At 38.9% G+C, this 20,224-nt stretch overlaps 1 protein-coding gene across 1 annotated transcript in view; it reads left to right on the forward strand.

The window, feature by feature from the left end:
* The window catches only part of LOC136862418 (uncharacterized), a 245,013-nt gene that overhangs the window by 145,045 nt on the left and 79,744 nt on the right, over positions 1 to 20,224 (forward strand). The window contains exon 7 of the mRNA XM_068226237.1: positions 9,215 to 9,386. Coding sequence (XP_068082338.1) covers positions 9,215 to 9,386 — 172 coding nt within the window. The remainder of the gene's footprint in view (positions 1 to 9,214; positions 9,387 to 20,224) is intronic.

The following is a 20,224-nucleotide window of genomic DNA, read 5'->3' on the forward strand; positions in this document are numbered from 1 at the left end:
GGGGCTGGGTGTATGTGTTGTCTTCATCATCATTTCATCCTCATCACGACGCGCAGGTCGCCTACGGGAGTCAAATAGAAAGACCTGCACCTGGCGAGCCGAACCCGTCCTGGGATATCCCGGCACTAAGAGCCATACGACATTTCATTATTTCAGTGGCGAGATCTGTAAATACTGTATCGCTAGTTCTGAACCATTTAAACGTGTTATTATTGTTCTTTGTCATTGATATGAAATCATGAGTGGAGGTATTCCAAGAGTGACAACAGCGCAATCTATGTTTTACAGTGGCGAGACCCGTAATTACTGTATCGCTACCTCTCAACTATTTAAACCTGTTATTATTTGTCTTTCTTATTGATATTAAATCATGGCTTGTGGTGGCACGAATGGACTCTGCCATTGGCTGAAGATTTGCCCTATGAAACGTCACTCCCATAATTCAAGACAGCGATATGTTATTATTATTAATTTTATATGATTGTTCTTTCCATTCTTCCTCCCGACTACAACGATGATTAGTGTGTCGGTAACATTGCCTCATCGGTTTAAGTCTTTTTATACCGCCAAGTTGGTCATAACTTCTCGCTGTCTCGAATTATGGGAGCGACGTTCATTGGCCTAATATTCAATCAATGGCAGAATCCATTCGCGTCACCGCCAGCCATGATTATTATGTTATTTATACAGGTGAGAGCTATCAAATGTTTTACCGAGATGTGATTCAGGAAACACCATGCGAGATGTACATAAGAAATGTAGATAAAGAGGTTATAGAAGACAGTCATTCAGTTTCCTTGATGAAGTTTGCCATGGATAATATTGAGTTTATCCTCAGAATCCTGTCTAGAACGCGTAGATCACTCCCGCTGAGGTAGGCTATCCGTAGAAGAAAATATTAGCTAATATTACATGAACGAATCGTAATTTTTGTCCTAAATGGAGGACAATAATTGCTTTCACACAAATCAACAGCAAAATTGGCGGTAATTTAATAAATACCATTATTACTACAGAAATATAGGTACGTAGCTACGGCAATTATTTCGCCGTAGGCGGAGATTCTTCTGTGGCATTCCACTTCATTGTGGCGTGTTTTGTTTCCTTTTCGAGGTCCAGGGCTAGCGGCTAGCACCGACGAATGGAAGTGCTATGTCTGTGAATTCTCAATGTCTTTGTCCATCATGATTAGCGCGGGCAGTTCAAACGGGAAAATGCAGGTGAAAAGTATATCGTGAATAACACAAACAATATTTTTGTTGAAAGACGACCCCTGTCATCAACATGTTGTACTCTTTGTCAGTTGACCCTGGTGACGGTATTTTTGCAAAAATCCAAGTGCTTACGGTACACTCTCAATGTGGTAGCCCGTGGAAATCTCAGTGCCTGCAAGACTACGGAGATGGAATATCTCATACGAATAGGGTATTTAGACGTACTCAATGTACAAGTACATTCCATTCGGACCACTGTTTTATCATTGTATTACAAGTGAAATGTTAAAAATATCACGAAATCTCTCATTTGCGTCCAAATACTGTGAATATTGGCAGAATATACAATATGCACCTTGTTTACAGTCTTATATTTGATAGCATGTTAAGAAAGGCAGCTTGTATTTTTTTCAGGATGATTATAAGTTATATATAATTATGTATATAACAGTTCTTCTAAATGCAATACGTTATATATTGTACTGCGAGGAGTATCTTTGGAAGATTCCCTTGCAAGAGCACATCGATTCACTCCCTTAAACGAGCACTGGAAGGGAAGCTGCTTCACTAAAAACGTCATCGAATGAAAGGCTTCGACCATGTTCACCACGTCCAGAGAACTTTCGACAGGTACCAAGTCGGGTGAAGCTTATACTGAATGTGGCACACTACTACGAGGGTGCTATTCTTACGCATGCTGTGTCTGAGGGACAAACCGTCAACAATGACTGCTATTGCCGATTTCTGGATCGACATCTGCGTCCGACTATGGGGTGCAAACATCTACGTTAATTACGAGGCGGTCACCCTATCGTGTTGCATGACAACAAATGTTGTAATGTCGCAAACAATGTAAGCTCTTGTTGCAACGGTGGCATTGAGAGGTCTTGGAACATCCTCCGTACTCACCAGGCATGAGTCCTTGTGACTTCGACCAGTTTCCAAATTTGAAGGAAGAGGAAACCTTCCGAAGCCACCGATTTCCTGACGTGGCATCTGTACTCCACGCAGTAGGGCGCTCCGTTGCTGTCGTCAATAGAGAACGCCCTACCAACGGTCCCCAACGGCTTCCCGACATTTGACATTTTTCGGGTGACTACATTGAAGGAATGTAATGCAATTGTACTTGTTAGTTCATTAAATATTGAGTCCTATCAATATTGCCGCTACTCTATTTACAGCCTTCGTATTTTTCATATTGTTGTGGAAAGCTACACATTAACTCAGATCTTGATATCTGATTCAAAGGTGTATTTTTAAACAGTGGAAATCGTAGGGATGTTTCTTTAGGGATGTTTTGAAAATGAATCTTGAAGAACTTGTGACCAGTGTTGCCAACCCATTAGTATTTTCTCCGCTAAATTGTAGTTGAAAATCCGCTAAATTCCTCTAAATTTCGAACTCAAGCAAAAGAGCATATACAAGTTGTTTTAACAGAGTAGATTAACTCAATATTCACCAGTTTCAGTACAGGAGGTCATCATCTTCTCCTCCCCGCACTATATGCTCTAAAGCAGATGTGCTGGGTTGAGGTCCTGTGGTTTCATATGAAGCTGTGTGTTCATTGTTTCTGATAAGTGCGGAAAGAAATAATGTCTTACAATTTCGGATTTACATCGCACTGCCAATAGATGCACCGTCCATGTTTGGGATCACTGGGAAGCTCAACCAACTAGTCTTTTAAAGTTTAATTATTTAACCACTCTTCAAGAAATATCTGCCTGTACTTTTTAACCTTTTCTTTCGGCATATTGACGTACCAAAAAGAATCGGGTGCCAAAAAAACACGATATCAAACACGACACTACGCGACTCATCAAGAGTACAGTAACGATTGCAACAAATTCCGACTGAGGCTGTGGGCCAGAGCTGGTCTAGAAACCGCGTGGTAGTACGTAGGATAAGTTCAATACAATGGGATTAAGTAGACTATTATACCGTAGTTAGTTCTATATCATTTTTTTCTCCTGATGATGAAAGGTGATATTGTTACCGCTGAAAATCGTTAATCGAAGTTTGAAAATCCGTCAAAAATCCGCTGCCCGCTAAATGGAAAATATATCCGCTGTTCCATTTAAAAATCCGCCAAATTTAGAGGAAAATCCGCTGAGTTGGCAACACTTCTCCGGTTGCTTACACCGTCAGCAACATTGGGACGTCTTCATTTACCTCGTAACCTTTCTGGGAGAATGCTGCTGCAAGTCTAGATCGCATTCTATTGTGCCTAACATTCTTAAGCAAGTGTCCGCGTGGACATGAACCAAGAACATGAGCTATGGTTTCAGGCTCACTGCAGTGTCTGCAACGGACTCCATCTAGGCTACGTTCAGGGACCATGTTGTAGGTATTGCATTTTCAGCGCGTCTTTCCACTCTGATTCGGAGAGTTCATGTAGGGTGTCGATCCACCGGTTAGCCGGTGTGTATTCCTGATAGAGGGTGGCTCCCTTACCATGAGTTATTAATGCGCACCCTTTTGCTACACTCTTTTTTTTCCATAGCATTTCTCTTAAACTTCTCGCGCTAAGTTCTTCGAGTTGAGTGTTATCTGCATTTCTTAGGTCGTCTCCGAACACAGTTTTTCTCTCTTCTACCAGATTGCACAATGGTGTTATGTACTCATTACCAGCCTTTTCTCGTAAGTGATGTTGAAGTGGTGCCTCCCATTCTGCCTTCCACAGCCCAAGACCCTTCATTTTCCTTGCGGAGTATAGAGAGCTGTCTGGCGTGTCTGCAGGTAACTGAAGACTCTTTGATTGTGCTTCTCGCTATCTTGTTGACATGGATTAAGAAGGGCTGCAGAATTTTAGTGGCATTAGCGTTCTGCAGAGTGTACGGTAAATAAGAGTAGGCCATATGAACTGATTTACAACCAAGAACTTTTGCTCTGCTTTTAACAAAGGACTCTTTGCTAAATTGTCGAGATTACATTTTAGGTCATTTAAAACTGTTCGCTGATCGAAAATAATTTTTTAGCGAAGTTGACTCCCAAATATCGAAAATGTAAATTTCATTTTTTAATTTTTGAAATAATAAATTATTTTGACGCCATATGATGCCTACCGGTAACCAGCAAAAACATATTTGTACTTATGTCCTAAAATCTTTGTATAGCTTTAGAACAGTGATAAAATCTGCATAGTCTATCACAACGACGTGAATTCTCGGATACACTTTTCATTTTTAAATTGTTCCGCTCCGTGGTGAATTAATCAAAACTCCTAGGGAAAAAAGGCGGAAAAACCGCGTTCCATACAGGCGCATGAGGTTAAACCATACACTGTCCACATACTGGCACAGAACTAGCTACCGTATGCATTTCATTGCCCAATTGAAAGAATGGTAAGATAGCTAAACAAAGTGGATATTGATGTATTTAACTGCTCATTAACAAAAATCACTTGCACAAGTGAGGATTACTTTCCTGTGTCTACTTGATATTTGATATTTGATATGATATCTATACAGTATATTTGTACTTCACTGGGTTACTGGAGGTAGAACACCCCACACCCTTTCCACTTTAATAACATTGTAATAACACGCATTGTAATGAAATGGCGTATGGCTCTTAGTACCGGGAGTGCCCGAGGAAAAGTTCGGCTCGCCAGGTGCAGGTCTTTTGATTTGAATCCCGTGGGCGACCTGCGCGCCGTGATGAGGACGAAATGATAATGAAGGCGACACGTACACCCAGCCCCTGCGCCAACGAAATTAACCAATGATGGTTAAAATTCCCGACCCTGCCGGGAATCGAACCCGGGGCTCCACTGACCAAAGGCCAGCGCGCTAACCATTTAGTCATGGAGCCGGACACGCATTGTAATAACATGCATGTACGCTTTGGGAAGGCATTCTTTCTGATTACATTAGACATGTTTGCGAAATTAATAACGGGTTCGATAGAAGGCACTTCGGTTTTAGGAAAGGTCAAGCTCAACTTGTAGGATTCCAGTAAGATGTATGTGTATAGGTTGGGTATTCAGCTCGAAGGCTGGTTTGATCCTCTGCAATTCCGCCAACAGTTGTCATGAATAGCCTAGGCGTCACTGAAGAGGCGTACTAGGGAAATGAAGAGTGAGGTGGTTTCCCGTTGCTTTCCTCACCGAACCAGCCGTTGCTATGACATATCAGTCTGCCAAGTCCACTGAAATGCATGCAACAACCGACCCTATGAGCGATATTTTCACACCATTCATAACAGGGACTGGCTGCATAAGGAATGGTATTACTAGCATCACTCATACCTCAGTCACTTTCATGTTGTCAAAGCCAAGGATGAGACTGAGACAGGTCAATGAAAGTAACAAATTTGATATAGCCCATACCAGAAGACATAGTGCACTGTAAACACTACATCTTGCCAGCAAAGGCATATGATCTGCCAGTAAGATATAGCAGATATTTTGGATTCTGGAGGCCAAATGGACTGTATCGCGATTGACCTGGCTAACGCATTTGATAGGGTGGATCATGGGAGACTACTGGAAAAAATGAGTTCAACTGGACTAGACCAAAGAGTGACTGAATGGGTTGCTATATTTCTAGAAAATAGATCTCAGAGAATTAGAGTAGGCGAAGCTTTATCTGACGCTGTAAAAATTAAGAGGGGAATTCCGGCAGTATTATTGGACATTTATGTTTTCTTATATATATACAGTATATATAAATGATTTGAGTAAAGGAGTGGAATCAGAGGTAAGGTATTTTGCGGATGATGTTATTCTCTATAGAGTAATAAATGAGTCACAAGATTGTGAGCAACTGCAAAACGACCTCGATAACGGTGTGAGATGGACAGTAGGCAATGTTATGATGATGAATGGGGTTAAAGGTCAGGTTGTGAGTTTCACAAATAGGAAAAGTCCTCTGAATTTTAATTACTACTTTGATGGGGTGAAAGTTCCTTTTGGGGATCATTGTAAGTACTTAGGTGATAATATAAGGAAAGATCTTCATTGGGGTAATCACATAAATGGGATTGTAAATAAAGGATACAGATCTCTGCACATGGTTATGAGGGTGTTCAGGGGTTATAGCAAGGATGTAAAGGAGAGGGCTTATAAGTCTCTGGTAAGACCCCAACTAGAGTATGGTTCCAGTGTATAAGACCCTCACCAGGATTACTTGATTCAAGAACTGGAAAAATCCACAGAAAAGCAGCTCGATTTGTTCGGGTGATTTCCGACAAAAGAGTAACGTTAAAAAATGTTGCAAAGTATGGGCTGGGAAGAACTGGGAAAAAGGAGACGAGCTGCTCGACTGAGTGGTATGTTCCGAGCTGTCAGCGGAAAGATGGCTTGGAATGACATTAGTAGACGAATGAGTGGCGTCTTTAAAAGTAGGAAAAATCACAATATGAAGATAAAGTTGGAATACAAGAGGACAAATTGGGGCAAATATTCATTTATAGGAAGCGGAGTTAGGGATTGGAATAACTTACCAAGGGAGATGTTCAATAAATTTCCAATGTAATTGAAATCGCGTAAGAAAAGGCTAGGAAAGCAACAGATAGGGAATCTGTCACCTGGGCGACTGCCCTAAATGATGACGATGATGCTTGTTGTTTAAAGGGGCCTGACATCGAAGGTCATCGTCCCCACTGCCCTAGATGGCTGACCTGAACCGGACTATACGATATTTCCGTGCAAGTCACAGCGCTAGCTCTCGTGCTTTTCGCTGATCAACTCGCCTCGGTGGGGTAATACCTAGGTGTTAATATAAGGAAAGATCATTAGGGTAATCACATTAAGGGGATTGTAAATAAAATTTACAGATCTCCACAGCCCACAGAGGGTATTTAGGGATTGTAATACCGGTATAAAAGGATGTGTAGGAGAGGGCGTAGCCTAAAACGCCAGTTACAGTTTGTTTGCGGTGCAGTGTACGGTATCCTCACCAGAATTACTTGATTCGAGAACTGGAAAAGATCCGTAGGAAAGCAGCACGATTTGCTCTGGGTGATTTCCAACAAATGAGTACCTACAGTAGGGGAAGGTGGGGAACAGTGAGACATTTCAAATTAACCGCTTCCAGAGAATAATTATGAAGTGATGTTTTCGTGGTAGCATTTTGAAACACACACCATACCCTTAATCCTGTTTGCAAATGGCTGCCTTTCTTGCAACAAATACAGTAGAGACAATACGCGACACTTACGGATTTAGCCTTGCTAAAATGGGAGACAATTCGACGGTGGTGCTCCTAGTGACTTGATCTGAAAAATCGCACTAAATTCAAATATCAATGGAAATGTATATACGGAAATGGATTAATAAATTACGTCTAGAAAGAAAGTGTTATTGTGATATTAACTTCGAAGTTGCTAAAGCAATTCTGGATGAATGAATGAAGAATTATTTAAAAGGTTATTATTCAAAGACTGAAATTAGACTAATAAACAATATGTGAAATGGACTGCTGTGAAATGGCATGATCTTTCATTTATGCATTACTTTTTTAGCTTTAGCATTCCTGCCTGAACTCTTACGCTTGGATTTGTCTTTTTTCTCATTTAAAAACATTGTATCATCACATTAAGACACTTGTCAATAAAAATATCGGCACATTCCTTACACATATGATGCAATGAATTAACATTTAATAGCTGGACAATTTTCCTCTCAACATGAAGCCTGCTAACAGAAAGAATATCTATAAAATCCCGGATTTAATCTGAGAAGAGGGATAAAAGAAAGAAAAGTATGAAAATGTTGTCGATAGTGATGCTTTGAGGAATATTTACGTACAATTAGAGTAAAAATGTAACATACCCTTGGCTGTATAGTCGAGGATTTTTAAAGTCTCTGGCCTGGAAATGATCTGAACAGATCTTATAATTCTTATATAAGCGTAACGTCCCTTCTTTCTTGTACACCTTATCCAAATCACTTCTGTGACATTTCGAAATCCACAGATCACACCTACAACAACACATCGGTATTGAAGGTTAACTGTTTCACTATACAATAAAATATGAGTATTACATTTTAAGCCAGTTAAAACATGGGTCGAGCAGGTCAGAAGATTATGAAGTACTACAAAAATCTCTGTCACTGGAAGAATATATGTGCAAACACAATATTAGGTACTTACATGTTCTTGTCACGAGGGAACCTGAAGAACGACCGCGCGTTCTTCTCTCCTTCATAGTCACTGCAGCCAAACACAGCACACACCTTTCACCTTATGTTGAGAGGAGATATCAAGGAATGACACACGCTACTATTTAATTGTGTCAACTCAATGAAAACGCATAAATAACACCAAAACTTCACACAAAAATACACGTGCTCTTATGACAGAATCAGTAGTTTTCAGGTCTACTCACTAAAGAGAGCTCCAATAGCTGTCCCTCGATATCTCGCTCAGTGTCGCGTATTATCTCTACTGTATTTACTTGCAAGTTTGCTTTTGTGATCCATTGTGTTTTAAGGTGAGCAAAGTATATTTTCCGTGGTGTCTTCTGTAGTGCATATTTTTATTCCTGACGAGAATATATTGGAAATAATTTTCGAAATTGAAAGGGTCACCTATTGACCTCGTGCGAATGGCGATATTTTACCTGGTGGCGCTCCTAGCGGCAACTCGCTCAGAACATTCATGTGACGACTGTGTGTAGTGGCTTGTGCGGGAGAATCAAGCGTGACAGTGAAGGAAGCTATTTAAAGCTGAACTGTTGTCGTCCATAGAGATTTGTGTGGACTTTCTGAATATTCGTTGGGATAAATCATATTTCAGTAATCACATATTCCAGGTGAAAGAACGACTGGGAGAAGAAATATCCACCTTCTGTTTGAGGGAAACGAGCATTAATCAAACGCCTTATGCAGTTAAACTTACAGTAATAGTTACGTTTCTTTTTGCACCATAAGTCATATGTATATACAGACTATTAATTTGAAACACAACTTTAATATACAGTACAAGTTTTTCGTGTCCATTGCCGTTGTAAATTATTTTTTCAGTAATTAATGCTAGTCTTGTTTTAACATTTAACAGATCGATTGCAACAGGAATATTCAGCCAGCCGAGTGTGAATGCAAAGCAAGCCTTCCCAAATGCTGTAAGCACATTGCTGCGCTTTGCACTTGTATTAATAAGGAAAGAGATTCTTCGAAGATTTCCTTTCTGCAAGGAAAAACCTAAAAATTTGCCGCAGAATATTCTAAAGGTGAACATTTAGGAGAAATGCTCAAGGACAGATTAAGTAAGCGGCTAGTTTGTAGCGCACTGGAAAGCGAGGGATTTGAAACATTCAGCAAAACTGAACTATATGAGAAAATTAAATTTATAGACTGTGCTTTTACAAGAATTTTGAAGGCCGAGTGTGAAGGTGAATCCTTAATTATCTCCAATTCCACTGTTGAAGCTATCGTGGATGATGCTGTAGAACAGAGCGAAACAAGACTTTTACTTCAGTGTCTTCAGCAATTAGACCTTCAAAACGTTAATAAACTGTTTAGATGCTATGGAATAAATTACTTGTCAAGTGGCAATATATCAATAGTGCCAAACAATTATTATGAGTGAACGTTGCAAAATGACGTCCTGAATGTTTATTATGACAACGTAAAAGTCACAAAATCGTAGACGTATGCTATTGCGATTGAGACTAGGGCTCAGTCTAAAAATCCTGCGTGGTTCGATCAAAGAAAATTACACATATCTACCAGCCAGAGTGTACACAAGATCATGACACTGCAGAGTGGAGATTTTAATAAACTGGCAACTCAGCTTCTTATTTCTAAGGACATAAACAGTCGTGCAGTGAGATATGGCAGAGATAATGAGCAGAGGGCACTTCAGGAGTTCTGTTTATCGTCCCAATGTTGCGTGTCACAGCTGGGTTTGTTACTAAACGAAGAGCAACCCTAGTAGCCTGGATGGGATAGTGCTAGGTCAGGATTGACGCTCTCTTTTGGAGATTAAGTTCCCTTACTCATGTTGGGAAAAGCCCGTGATTGATGAGAACATGCGTAATGTTCCAAATTTGTATCTTGACATTGATGGTGATATCAAGTTAAGGAAACTCACGTGTATTACACCCAGGTACAGGCATCATTGTATATTTTGAACGTCAACTCCCGTGACTTTTTTGTATATTCTCCAAAGGAAAGTGTGAAAGTGGGTGTCTCCAGAAAAGAAGAATTCCTTTCAAATATTATTCTCATGGCACGGAGGTTTTATTTCGAACATTACCTTCCGCTAATTTTCAAGCGTTATGCATAGTGTTACATTGATACCATACCCATCCATAGATTTTACTACTATTCAGACATTTCAAACATGATATAATTTCTACTTGAGTTAGAAGTAAAAAAATTTAAAAAAACAGTGAACTAAATTGTAATCATGTACAATTCAATAATTATATAATCATGTTTAAGTTTAGGCCTTTACCTAAAAGATACTGCTTTAATGATCGGAGGACTGAAGTTCACTAAGACACCTATGATACGAACAATTTTTTCTAAATGAGTTAGGTACCAAATGTGTGCTTATTGTTCGGGAATACGAAGAATTTCGTTCTAGGAGGACAATTTCTAGAGGAATAGTTACATCCAACCCCAGAACAATTTGTTCTACTCTTTGTAGAACTTTCTTCCATCTCGAACTTGATTTCGTATCTCAACAAACGCAGCCTGATAATCGCGTTGCTTCACTTCACTGACGAGAGCAAGTCACATGAACTATTCGAGCAACTTGCCGCCAGAGCGCAGCAACATCCATGCGCACGAGATCTATAGTGTTGGTTTCACGAAACATTAAATCTGTTCATGCAGTTAGGTTATGGTGGAATTAGGAATACATAATTATGACCGTGGATGATGAGGAACGGTAAGACAAGTCTTAGCGGCTAACAATGAGACAGTATCTCACTGTTCCCAATAAACACAGGAGTTAATCTGTAATACCGGTACAACTGTTATTGAATGCCGCTTCTTAAATAATTTTTAGAGCAGAATAGGTATTCTGAACAGCTTCTGTTGTTGCAGATCTCAACATGCCGCGAAATCCAAAGAGAAAGACTCAGATAGGAACATTTTCAAGTGAGACGATGAGCACAGCTGTTGAGCAAGTAACAGCAGGGAGGAGTTTAAGATCTGTTGCAAAAAAAAAAAAAAAAAAAATAAAAAAAATAAAAAAAAATTACAATTTATCATTCCAGACACCCGCTAGATAACAAATCAAATCAAAATCTCTTTATTTGCAAATGAGGTGTCTACCTCGGTGGCAAATGGTACACTAAAATACATTATTGGCAAGCACTAAATTTTAAATTAACAGGAGACGAAGAAAAGTTTCCTATAATACAATATTATACAATTTACGCTAATATTTTTTTTCTATTAAACACACACATCATCCTTAATAAATTTATATTGTTTCCAAAATTCTACTTATAATATCTTACAAACATAGTCAACTCATATACAGTACGGTATGTGAAATTACTTCTAATAATACTATACAACTGGTATAAGATTAAAATTAACATTGAATTTATTTACATATTTATATTTTACCAATTTTGGAACCTAAGTAGCATAACGACCTGCTGCGTCTTAACCAGAGCCCCTTTTGCCACCACTTTTCAGAGTTCCTGAAGGTCCTTCACACCTACCGTAGCGGTCCCAGGGCCCTCTCAAAGTCCCCAATGTACTTCACCCCTACAGGCAGTCCCCTACTTGGGCTGTCCAAACTCCTTAGACCAGGGGATGGAATTAATTTAATCACACACATTTTTTATTTACAATATCCTGCACTGGTCGAATGCCCTCTAACATTTAATTTATTATCTCTGTTGTTGTTTATTCTCTTCTTGAATATCTGTACAGATTTTGGAAAAGGATCAAACACTACCCCTGGTAAACTGTTCCACTCCTTCACGCCCTTCCCAATGAAAGAAAATTTACCCCAATCGCTTCTGCTAAAATTCCTTCTAATTTTGTACTTGTGGTCAGTTCTACCAATATAATTATTTTCCAACTGAAGCCTCTCACGGATATCTCCCCATGCTTCTTCTCCTGTATAGGCTCTATATAATCCTATAAGTCTAGTTTTCTCCCTTCTCTTACTTAAAGTTTCCCACCCAAGTTCCTTTAATATTTCTGATACGGTACACTACTCTTTCTCCTGAAATCCCCTGTTACAAATCTTGCTGCTTTCCTCTGCACACCATCTAGTTCTTTTATTAGGTATTCTTGGTGAGGATCCCAAACACTGTTTGCATATTCCAATAATGGACGAACCATACTTAAGTAACTTTTTTCTTTTAATTCTTTGTTGCATCCTTTAAGTAGCCTCATTATGACATGTAACGATCTGTATGCTTTCCCAACAATGTCATCAACAGGACCCTTCCAGTGCAAATTACTTTCAAATCTCACACCTAAGTATTTGCACTTGCCATCTTTAAGGATAACTATTATCCGCACACTTTATCTTGGTGCATTTACACCCTAGTGCTGAATCGGTCGACCTCGGCGATCTTCGAGATTCGTACTGGCAACCTTTGAAACACACACTATGAATCGCTTAAGCATCGTTGTGCGACATCTGGCGTACACTTTACGTACTAGTACTGTTGTTGTTTACACAACAAAGCCAAAGTATAGAATTCATGCTAGGAACAAGATTCGCATTGAGAAATGTTTTATAATGTTATATAATGTGTATGTGACATAGTTGTTGGCTTAAGATGATAACGGTTTAGAAATTTCATACCGATCGATCATATTCTCGATTCAATTCAGATTTCATTTTCATTCAGTTGGCAGCACCAGGCAGCACTATCGATACCGGGCGGGACAGCTCCCTCCTTACTCCTCACCCCCGTACAAAAATGCACCAGCATAAAGTGTGCGGATAATACCTCATCCAAAGTGTATTCAAATTCAGTTTTAAAACTCCTGTTTGTAAATGTTGTAACAGTTGATTTGCCTCCATTAATCTTCATATTATTTTCTTCAACCCATTCTTGGATACTCTCAAGGTCCCTTTGTAATTCTGAACAATCCTCAATGTTATTTATTTCCCTATAAACAATTATGTCATCTGCATACAATCTTATTTTCGATGTTATATTATTCCCTAAATCATTTACGTATATTAAGAAAAGTAACGGACCGATATATCAAGAAGAAGAAAGATAACCCTGGGGAAATTATTTGTATGACTCCAAATTACAGAATCAATCAAATTTTCATTGATGATGAAGAGGGTAGTCTTTCATCTTACTTAATAACATGCTCTAAAATATTTTATGGTTTGCCAATAATCGAATGTCGAAAGTTAGTTTATGAAATGGCTGTTGAAAACAAAATCAAAATGTCGAAACATGGGAAACCCACCCTCCTACCTATTGTTAAGAAAATGTTGCAAAATTCAAGCTGGAAAGATTATTATGGAGTGAGGAGTCGAACTGCTCGAATAAGCGGTATGTTCCGAGGTGTCAACGGAGAGATAGAGTGGGATGAAATGGCGTATGGCTTTCAGTGCCAGGAGTGTCCGAAGACATGTTCGGCTCGCCAGATGCAGGTCTTTCGATTTGACGCCTTAGGCGACCTGCGCGTCTTGATGAGAGTGAAATGATGATGAAGTCGACACATACACCCAGTCCCCGTGCCAGCCAATGATAGTTAAAATTCTCGACCCTTCCGGGAATCGAACCAAGGACCCATGTGCCCAAAGGCCAGCACGCTGACCATTTAGCCATGGAGCCGGACATAGAGTGGGATGACAGTACGAATAAACTTGAATGTTGTTTTAAAAAAGTGGAAATATAATATGGAGATAAATTTCGAATTCAAGAGGACAAACTGGGGCAAATATATATAGGAAGAGGAGTTATACATTGGAATAATTTACCAAGGGAGATGTCCGATAAATTTCCAGCTTCTTTGAAATCGTCGAAGTAAAGACTAGCGTGTGCATCACCGTGTGCTTGGTGATGTACCGTGTTGTCGCCTATAGGCCCGGATCTTGATCATATTGTTCTTGTTCAGTATTTTAATTTAACATTTTGTAGTGTACCGCAATTTGTACATTAAATGTATATCAACATCAATCACTTACAATGACAATCTGACCGAGCTCGATAGCTGCAGTCGCTTAAGTGCGGCCAGTATCCAGTATTCGGGAGATAGTGGGTTCGAACCCCACTGTCGGCAGCCCTGAAGATGGTTTTCCGTGGTTTCCCATTTTCACACCAGGCAAATTCTGGAGCTGTACATTAATTAAGGCCACGGCGGCTTCCTTCCCACTCCTAGCCCCTTCCTTTCCCATCGTTGCCATAAGACCTGACTGTCGGTTGCGACGTAAAGCAACTTGTAAAAAAAAAAGACAGTCTGCACGCGAGCACCACACACACGCACGAGCATCTTTATTAATATTATGAACTAAAATTATTTTGTAATCATAGTCCCCTCCCGGCAATTGGTCGATGCCGACTACGCTACTGGTTTGATTCAGTTTCACGTCTGAGGGTAAGATGGCGGCCCCGATCTAGAAAGCCAATAATAACGGCCGAGAGATTCGCCGAGCTGATCGCACACCTCATAATCTAGAGGCCTTCGGGCTGAGCAGCGGTCGCTTGGTAGGCCATGGCCCTTCGGGGCTGTTGCGCCATGGGGTTTGGTTTTCTTCAATTAAACACTCTTTAGTTAGCATTGCTCGAAGTAATTATACTGAAATTCACTCGCCTTTACAAGAAATATAAAAGTAAAATACCAGGGATATTATAGTTTGAAATTTCACTTGATCATTCTTAGTTTTGGCTATACTGTTTTACTGAAAGAAAAGTATTTATGCCAACTGCTGCATATGCATTTTATATTGACTGTCATTTTATTCTCTCAATAATTTTTGACTGAGATATTTCTTGTCAGATATCACAAATGTAATGATCTGGTTCTAGATGATTACACAGATCTGTTTAATCGTCGATGTGATGGAGCACTCTAGCCGCTTCAGTGGCCAATTACGTATGAAGTATATTTTTGCTTTGTTTTGTTCTTTACATGTCTCCTCCTCCTGTTATGCAACAGCTGATAACTTTATCGCTCTTTCACTTCGCTGGTCCAGAAGGAGACTATTATAAAGGTTTATTAATCCTTGCTTGGTGTTGTAGTATTCCTGTGCTCGCTTCAAGAGAATAGAGTAAGATTTTTTAAATTTGCTACAGCGTGCCATATACTCATCTACTTAGACTTTTAAGGTTAGTCACTAACCTTTGACGAAAATGTTGATGTTGGCTGACCTTGTTGACGTTTGCCTCCTTGTGTTTAATTGAGGACATTTCCTAACTCGTTGATTTCCTATACATGCCCAAAACTTATGCCGGTAGATGGACATGTCACTTTTAATCAAGACGTGGCATTTTAGGCGGATCTGGACTATTTCGAAGAGTAGGACCATACCTAGTAGCCTGGTACCGGTACCGGAATCTGCTATGTACCCAGGCTGATTATATACCTGAAGGTAAAGAACGGGACATCTGTAACTTACATGAAGTGCATGTTAAACGTAGTACCACGCAAGACCTAGTAATTTATTTTCGTTTTTTAATGTTTCAATTGCGAAGAGTTAAAATCTTTGTACAAGTTTTAATTTTACTTAACAACATTAAATTATTCACACACCTTCGGCACTGTAAAGTAAGTTAAATATCAATATTTCTCTCAATAGCAAGAAGTTCTATTAAATTAAAAATTGGTATGATGAAGTAGGGCCTAAGTCATAATCATAACTAAAAGGTACGGTAATCAAGATATCTTCGCTCTTCGGAACGAGTTTACATATACCGTATACAGCAAGCCTACAAGGTCATTAAACATCACATAGCCTCTAGTTATAAACATGTTTTAAAATAATTTAGTTTTCATTTTTTAAATGTTTGGAAAAGGGGACGAAATGGAAAGACGAGGGGACGGGCGGAAAAACATAAAATGACGGGAGTGTCCCGGCGAAAACGGAACGTATGGTCACTGCTACATTTTTTTTTTTTTTTTTTTTTCAAGGATAGACTAGGAATTTTGTGGTTCTATAAGCGATACGTGTTCTTTTGTCTTACCGAAATAATGAAAACCACAACTCATAAGTTGAACTCAAGAATGCTATGATGGTCTTAAATAAACAAGATGTTACTAAAACCAGTAAAATATTCCCCAGATTTTGATATTAGACCCTCTGAACTTAATAAACCACTAACACTGTTCATGGTTATTCACTGCACCCCAGAGAACTCGCTGTGCATGTTCAAAATCAAATCAAAATCTCTTTATTTGCAAATGAGGTGTTTACCTCGGTGGCAAATGGTACACTAAAATACATTATTGTCAAGCACTAAATATTAAATTAACAAGAGAATAAAGTTTTCCTATAATACAATATTATATAATTTACGCTAACAATTTTTTCTATTAAACACACAGCTCATCCTTAATAAATTTACATTGTTTACAAAATTCTACTTATAATATCTCCTGTACTACTTACAAATATAGTCATCTGATATACAGTATGTGGAATTACTTCAAATGATACTGTACAACTGGTATAAGATTAAAATTTACATTGCATTTATTTACTTTTTCTTTTCTTTACCCATTCTGGAACCTAAGTAGCATAACGACCTGCTGCGTCTTAACCAGAGCCCCTTTTACCACCACTTTTCAGAGTTCCTGAAGGGCCTTCACAGCTACCGTAGCGGTCCCAGGGCCCTCGAAGTCCCCACTGTACTTCACCCCTACAGGCAGTCCCCTACTTTGGCTGTCCAAACTCCTTAGACCAGGGGATGGAATTAATTTATTCACACACATTTTTTATTTATATTAACCTGCACTGGTCGAATGCCCTCTAACATTTAATTTATTTTCTCTGTTGCTGTTTATTCTCTTCTTGAATATCTGTACAGATTTTGGAAAAGGATCAAACACTACCCCTGGTAAACTGTTCCACTCCTTCACACCCTTCCCAATGAAAGAAAATTTACCCCAATCGCTTCTGCTAAAATTCCTTCTAATTTTATATTTGTGGTCAGTCCTGCTGATATAATTATTTTCCAACTGAAGCCTCTCACGGATATCTCCCCATGCTGCTTCTCCTGTATAGGCTCTATATAAACCTATAAGTCTAGTTTTCTCCCTTCTCTTACTTAAAGTTTCCCACCCTAGTTTCTTTAACATTTCTGACACACTACTCTTTCTCCTGAAATCCCCTGTTACAAATCTTGCTGCTTTCCTCTGCACACTATCTATTTCTTTTATTAGATATTCTTGGTGAGGATCCCAAACACTGTTTGCATATTCCAATAATGGACGAACCATACTTAGGTAACTTTTCTCTTTTAATTCTTTGTTGCATCCTTTAAGTAGCCTCATTATGACATGTAACGATCTGTATGCTTTCCCAACAATGTCATCCACATGACCCTTCCAGTGCAAATTACTTTCAAATCTTACACCTAAGTATTTGCACTTGCCATCTTTTGGGATAACTACCCCATCCAAAGTATATTCAAATTCAGTTTTAAAACTCCTGTTTGTAAATGTTGTAACAGTTGATTTGCCTCCATTAACCTTCATGTTATTCTCTTCAACCCATTGTGGGATACTCTTAAGGTCCCTTTGTAATTCTGAACAACCCTCAATGGTATTTATTTCCCTATAAACAATTATGTCATCTGCATACAATCTCATTTTTGATGTTATATTGTTCCCTAAATCATTTACGTATATTAAGAAAAGTAACGGACCGATTATACTACCCTGTGCAATTCCCTTCCAAACTTTCTCTTCCTGTGATATGTTAATTCCTACTTTGACTTTCTGAACCCTTGAATTTAGAAATGTTTTTACCCAACGTGTAACCCTTATGTCCAATCCTATTCCCTCCAATTTCTGTAATAATATTCCATGTTCCACTCCATCAAAGGCTTTGGAAAGATCTATGGCTATGCAATCTAACTGGCCTCCTGAATCCAATTGATCTGATATGTCCTGCTGAAATCCCACCAGTTGTGCCTCACAAGAAAATTTCTTTCTAAATCCATACTGGCTCCTCATGAACCAATTTTTATCATCACATATCCCTCTGATGTACTTTGATATTAAACTCTCCAGTATTTTACAAACTATACTGGTCAGGCTGATTGGTCTGTAGTTCTCTGGTTTCCTTTTATCACCATTTCCTTTATAAATTGGTATTATTATAGATTCCTTCCATTCCTTTGGTATTACACTATTATTTATGACATAATCAAAGAGAAATCTTAAATAAGGCACTATGTACCACCCCATTGTCTTTATCACCTCCCCAGTAATTTGATCACTTCCTGCTGCTTTTCCTTGATGAAGCAGTTGGATTTCTCTGAAAATATCTTCATTTGTGAACGAGAAGCTTCTTGTTTCCCTCTGTGTCTGTTCCTCTGTAACTTCTGTTTCGGTTTCCAACTCCTGACAATCATCTACTGAATCTCTAAATTCCCTACTAAAGAGGTTTGCTTTCTCAGTATCTGTTAAATAGTGTTCACCCCCTTCTCCCACCCTTAATAGAAAACTAAACCATTGGAGGGTGCTGTAAAGAAAGAAGCTGTTGATTCATTCCCTGAACCTATTTTCAGCTAACTTTGTATTAGCAGGAATAACCATAACTAACTGCGGTATAAGTCCAGGATCCGCCGGCACGGGCGAGCACGGGCTCCGCGGCTGCTGCTTGAATGTATTACTCTCCATGGCTGGAAGGCCCAGTGGATATTCTGGCTTATTGGTTACATGGCTGAACATCAGTGGCGGCGCATGACTCTTATCAAAGCATTAGCACACAAGTTTGTAGAAACATGGATAAAAACAATTGATGCGTATTAAAGCTTAAATAGAAGCGTGCATTCCTAAACTTACACATATCCATCCTCTCTGTACATCTGCATATAATACTTCTTGTAACACAGCTCTATCCGGCGATTTTTGGCAGCAGAAAATTTAATGTCTATAACAGAATCATGGAAACCCCGATTGTTTGTACAGCTTTTCAGGAAGTTCTCCTCAATTAAAATTAATGAATATTTTTGATCACTTTTCTTGTATTTATGTACTTCATCCTTTTATCCGTTTCATTGCCGAGAAAGATCGTTCGACAGAGGCACTAGGAGCTGGAATAGTCAAAAGAAAAGAACAGAGTTTGGTTACTTCAAGTAATGTCACATTTAATCCTGAACATGTTATATATATTTATAAAGTTCTAGTATACAGGACTTCTTAAACTCTGTTGACGCATAGATGGCCAACAATGCGGTTTTGAGTACCAGCACGTTGAAGTAGCTACCATATGATTTAACCTGACTCGTATGGCTGAATAGGGAAAGATTCAATGCAATGCATGTTTCAAACAAGTAAAAATCCAAAAGAAAGAAATTCTGGCTTATTCAGTTTGGGAAAAACGGTAGGCTATATGTTGAACCATTGTATCAAATACTTCACAATACAGTCTGCAGTATGATTTCCATTTGTCAATTTCCACATCACCAATTTGCTGCATTTTAACTTCCAACTTCATTTTAATTTGATGAACCTTATGAATGTTTGTCTGTGCACTGCTTCCAAAACAAATAAAATTTATCACTTTTGTTATTCAGAAATATCTATAATTCATTGACCTTGAGAGCATAATATCTTGTCATTAATGCTAGTTTGCAAAATGCTTGGCCCCTAAAAGGCAGCTCTTGCTCCTCCAGGAAATAAACAGCATCTACGGGACAACTAACTCTATACCATACCCGTTTGCTTTATTTGTTTCAATGTATTTGTCCCGATTAATTCTGAAAGCAAGATTTATTACGGATTCCTCTAGTCTACTGCTACTGAACTTCAGTACAGCTGTTTTGGAATTAACATGGTCTACAGACTGTTCATGCCGTTTCTTTAGTACATACTGTTAACATCACTACAGTACCTTCCTTTGTTGTCCGAACATTTGTATCTATTGAAAATAAAAGGCAAGTCCAGCAAT

Source organism: Anabrus simplex, chromosome 1 (genome assembly GCF_040414725.1).
Source record: "Anabrus simplex isolate iqAnaSimp1 chromosome 1, ASM4041472v1, whole genome shotgun sequence".
NCBI classification, from domain to species: domain Eukaryota; kingdom Metazoa; phylum Arthropoda; class Insecta; order Orthoptera; family Tettigoniidae; genus Anabrus; species Anabrus simplex.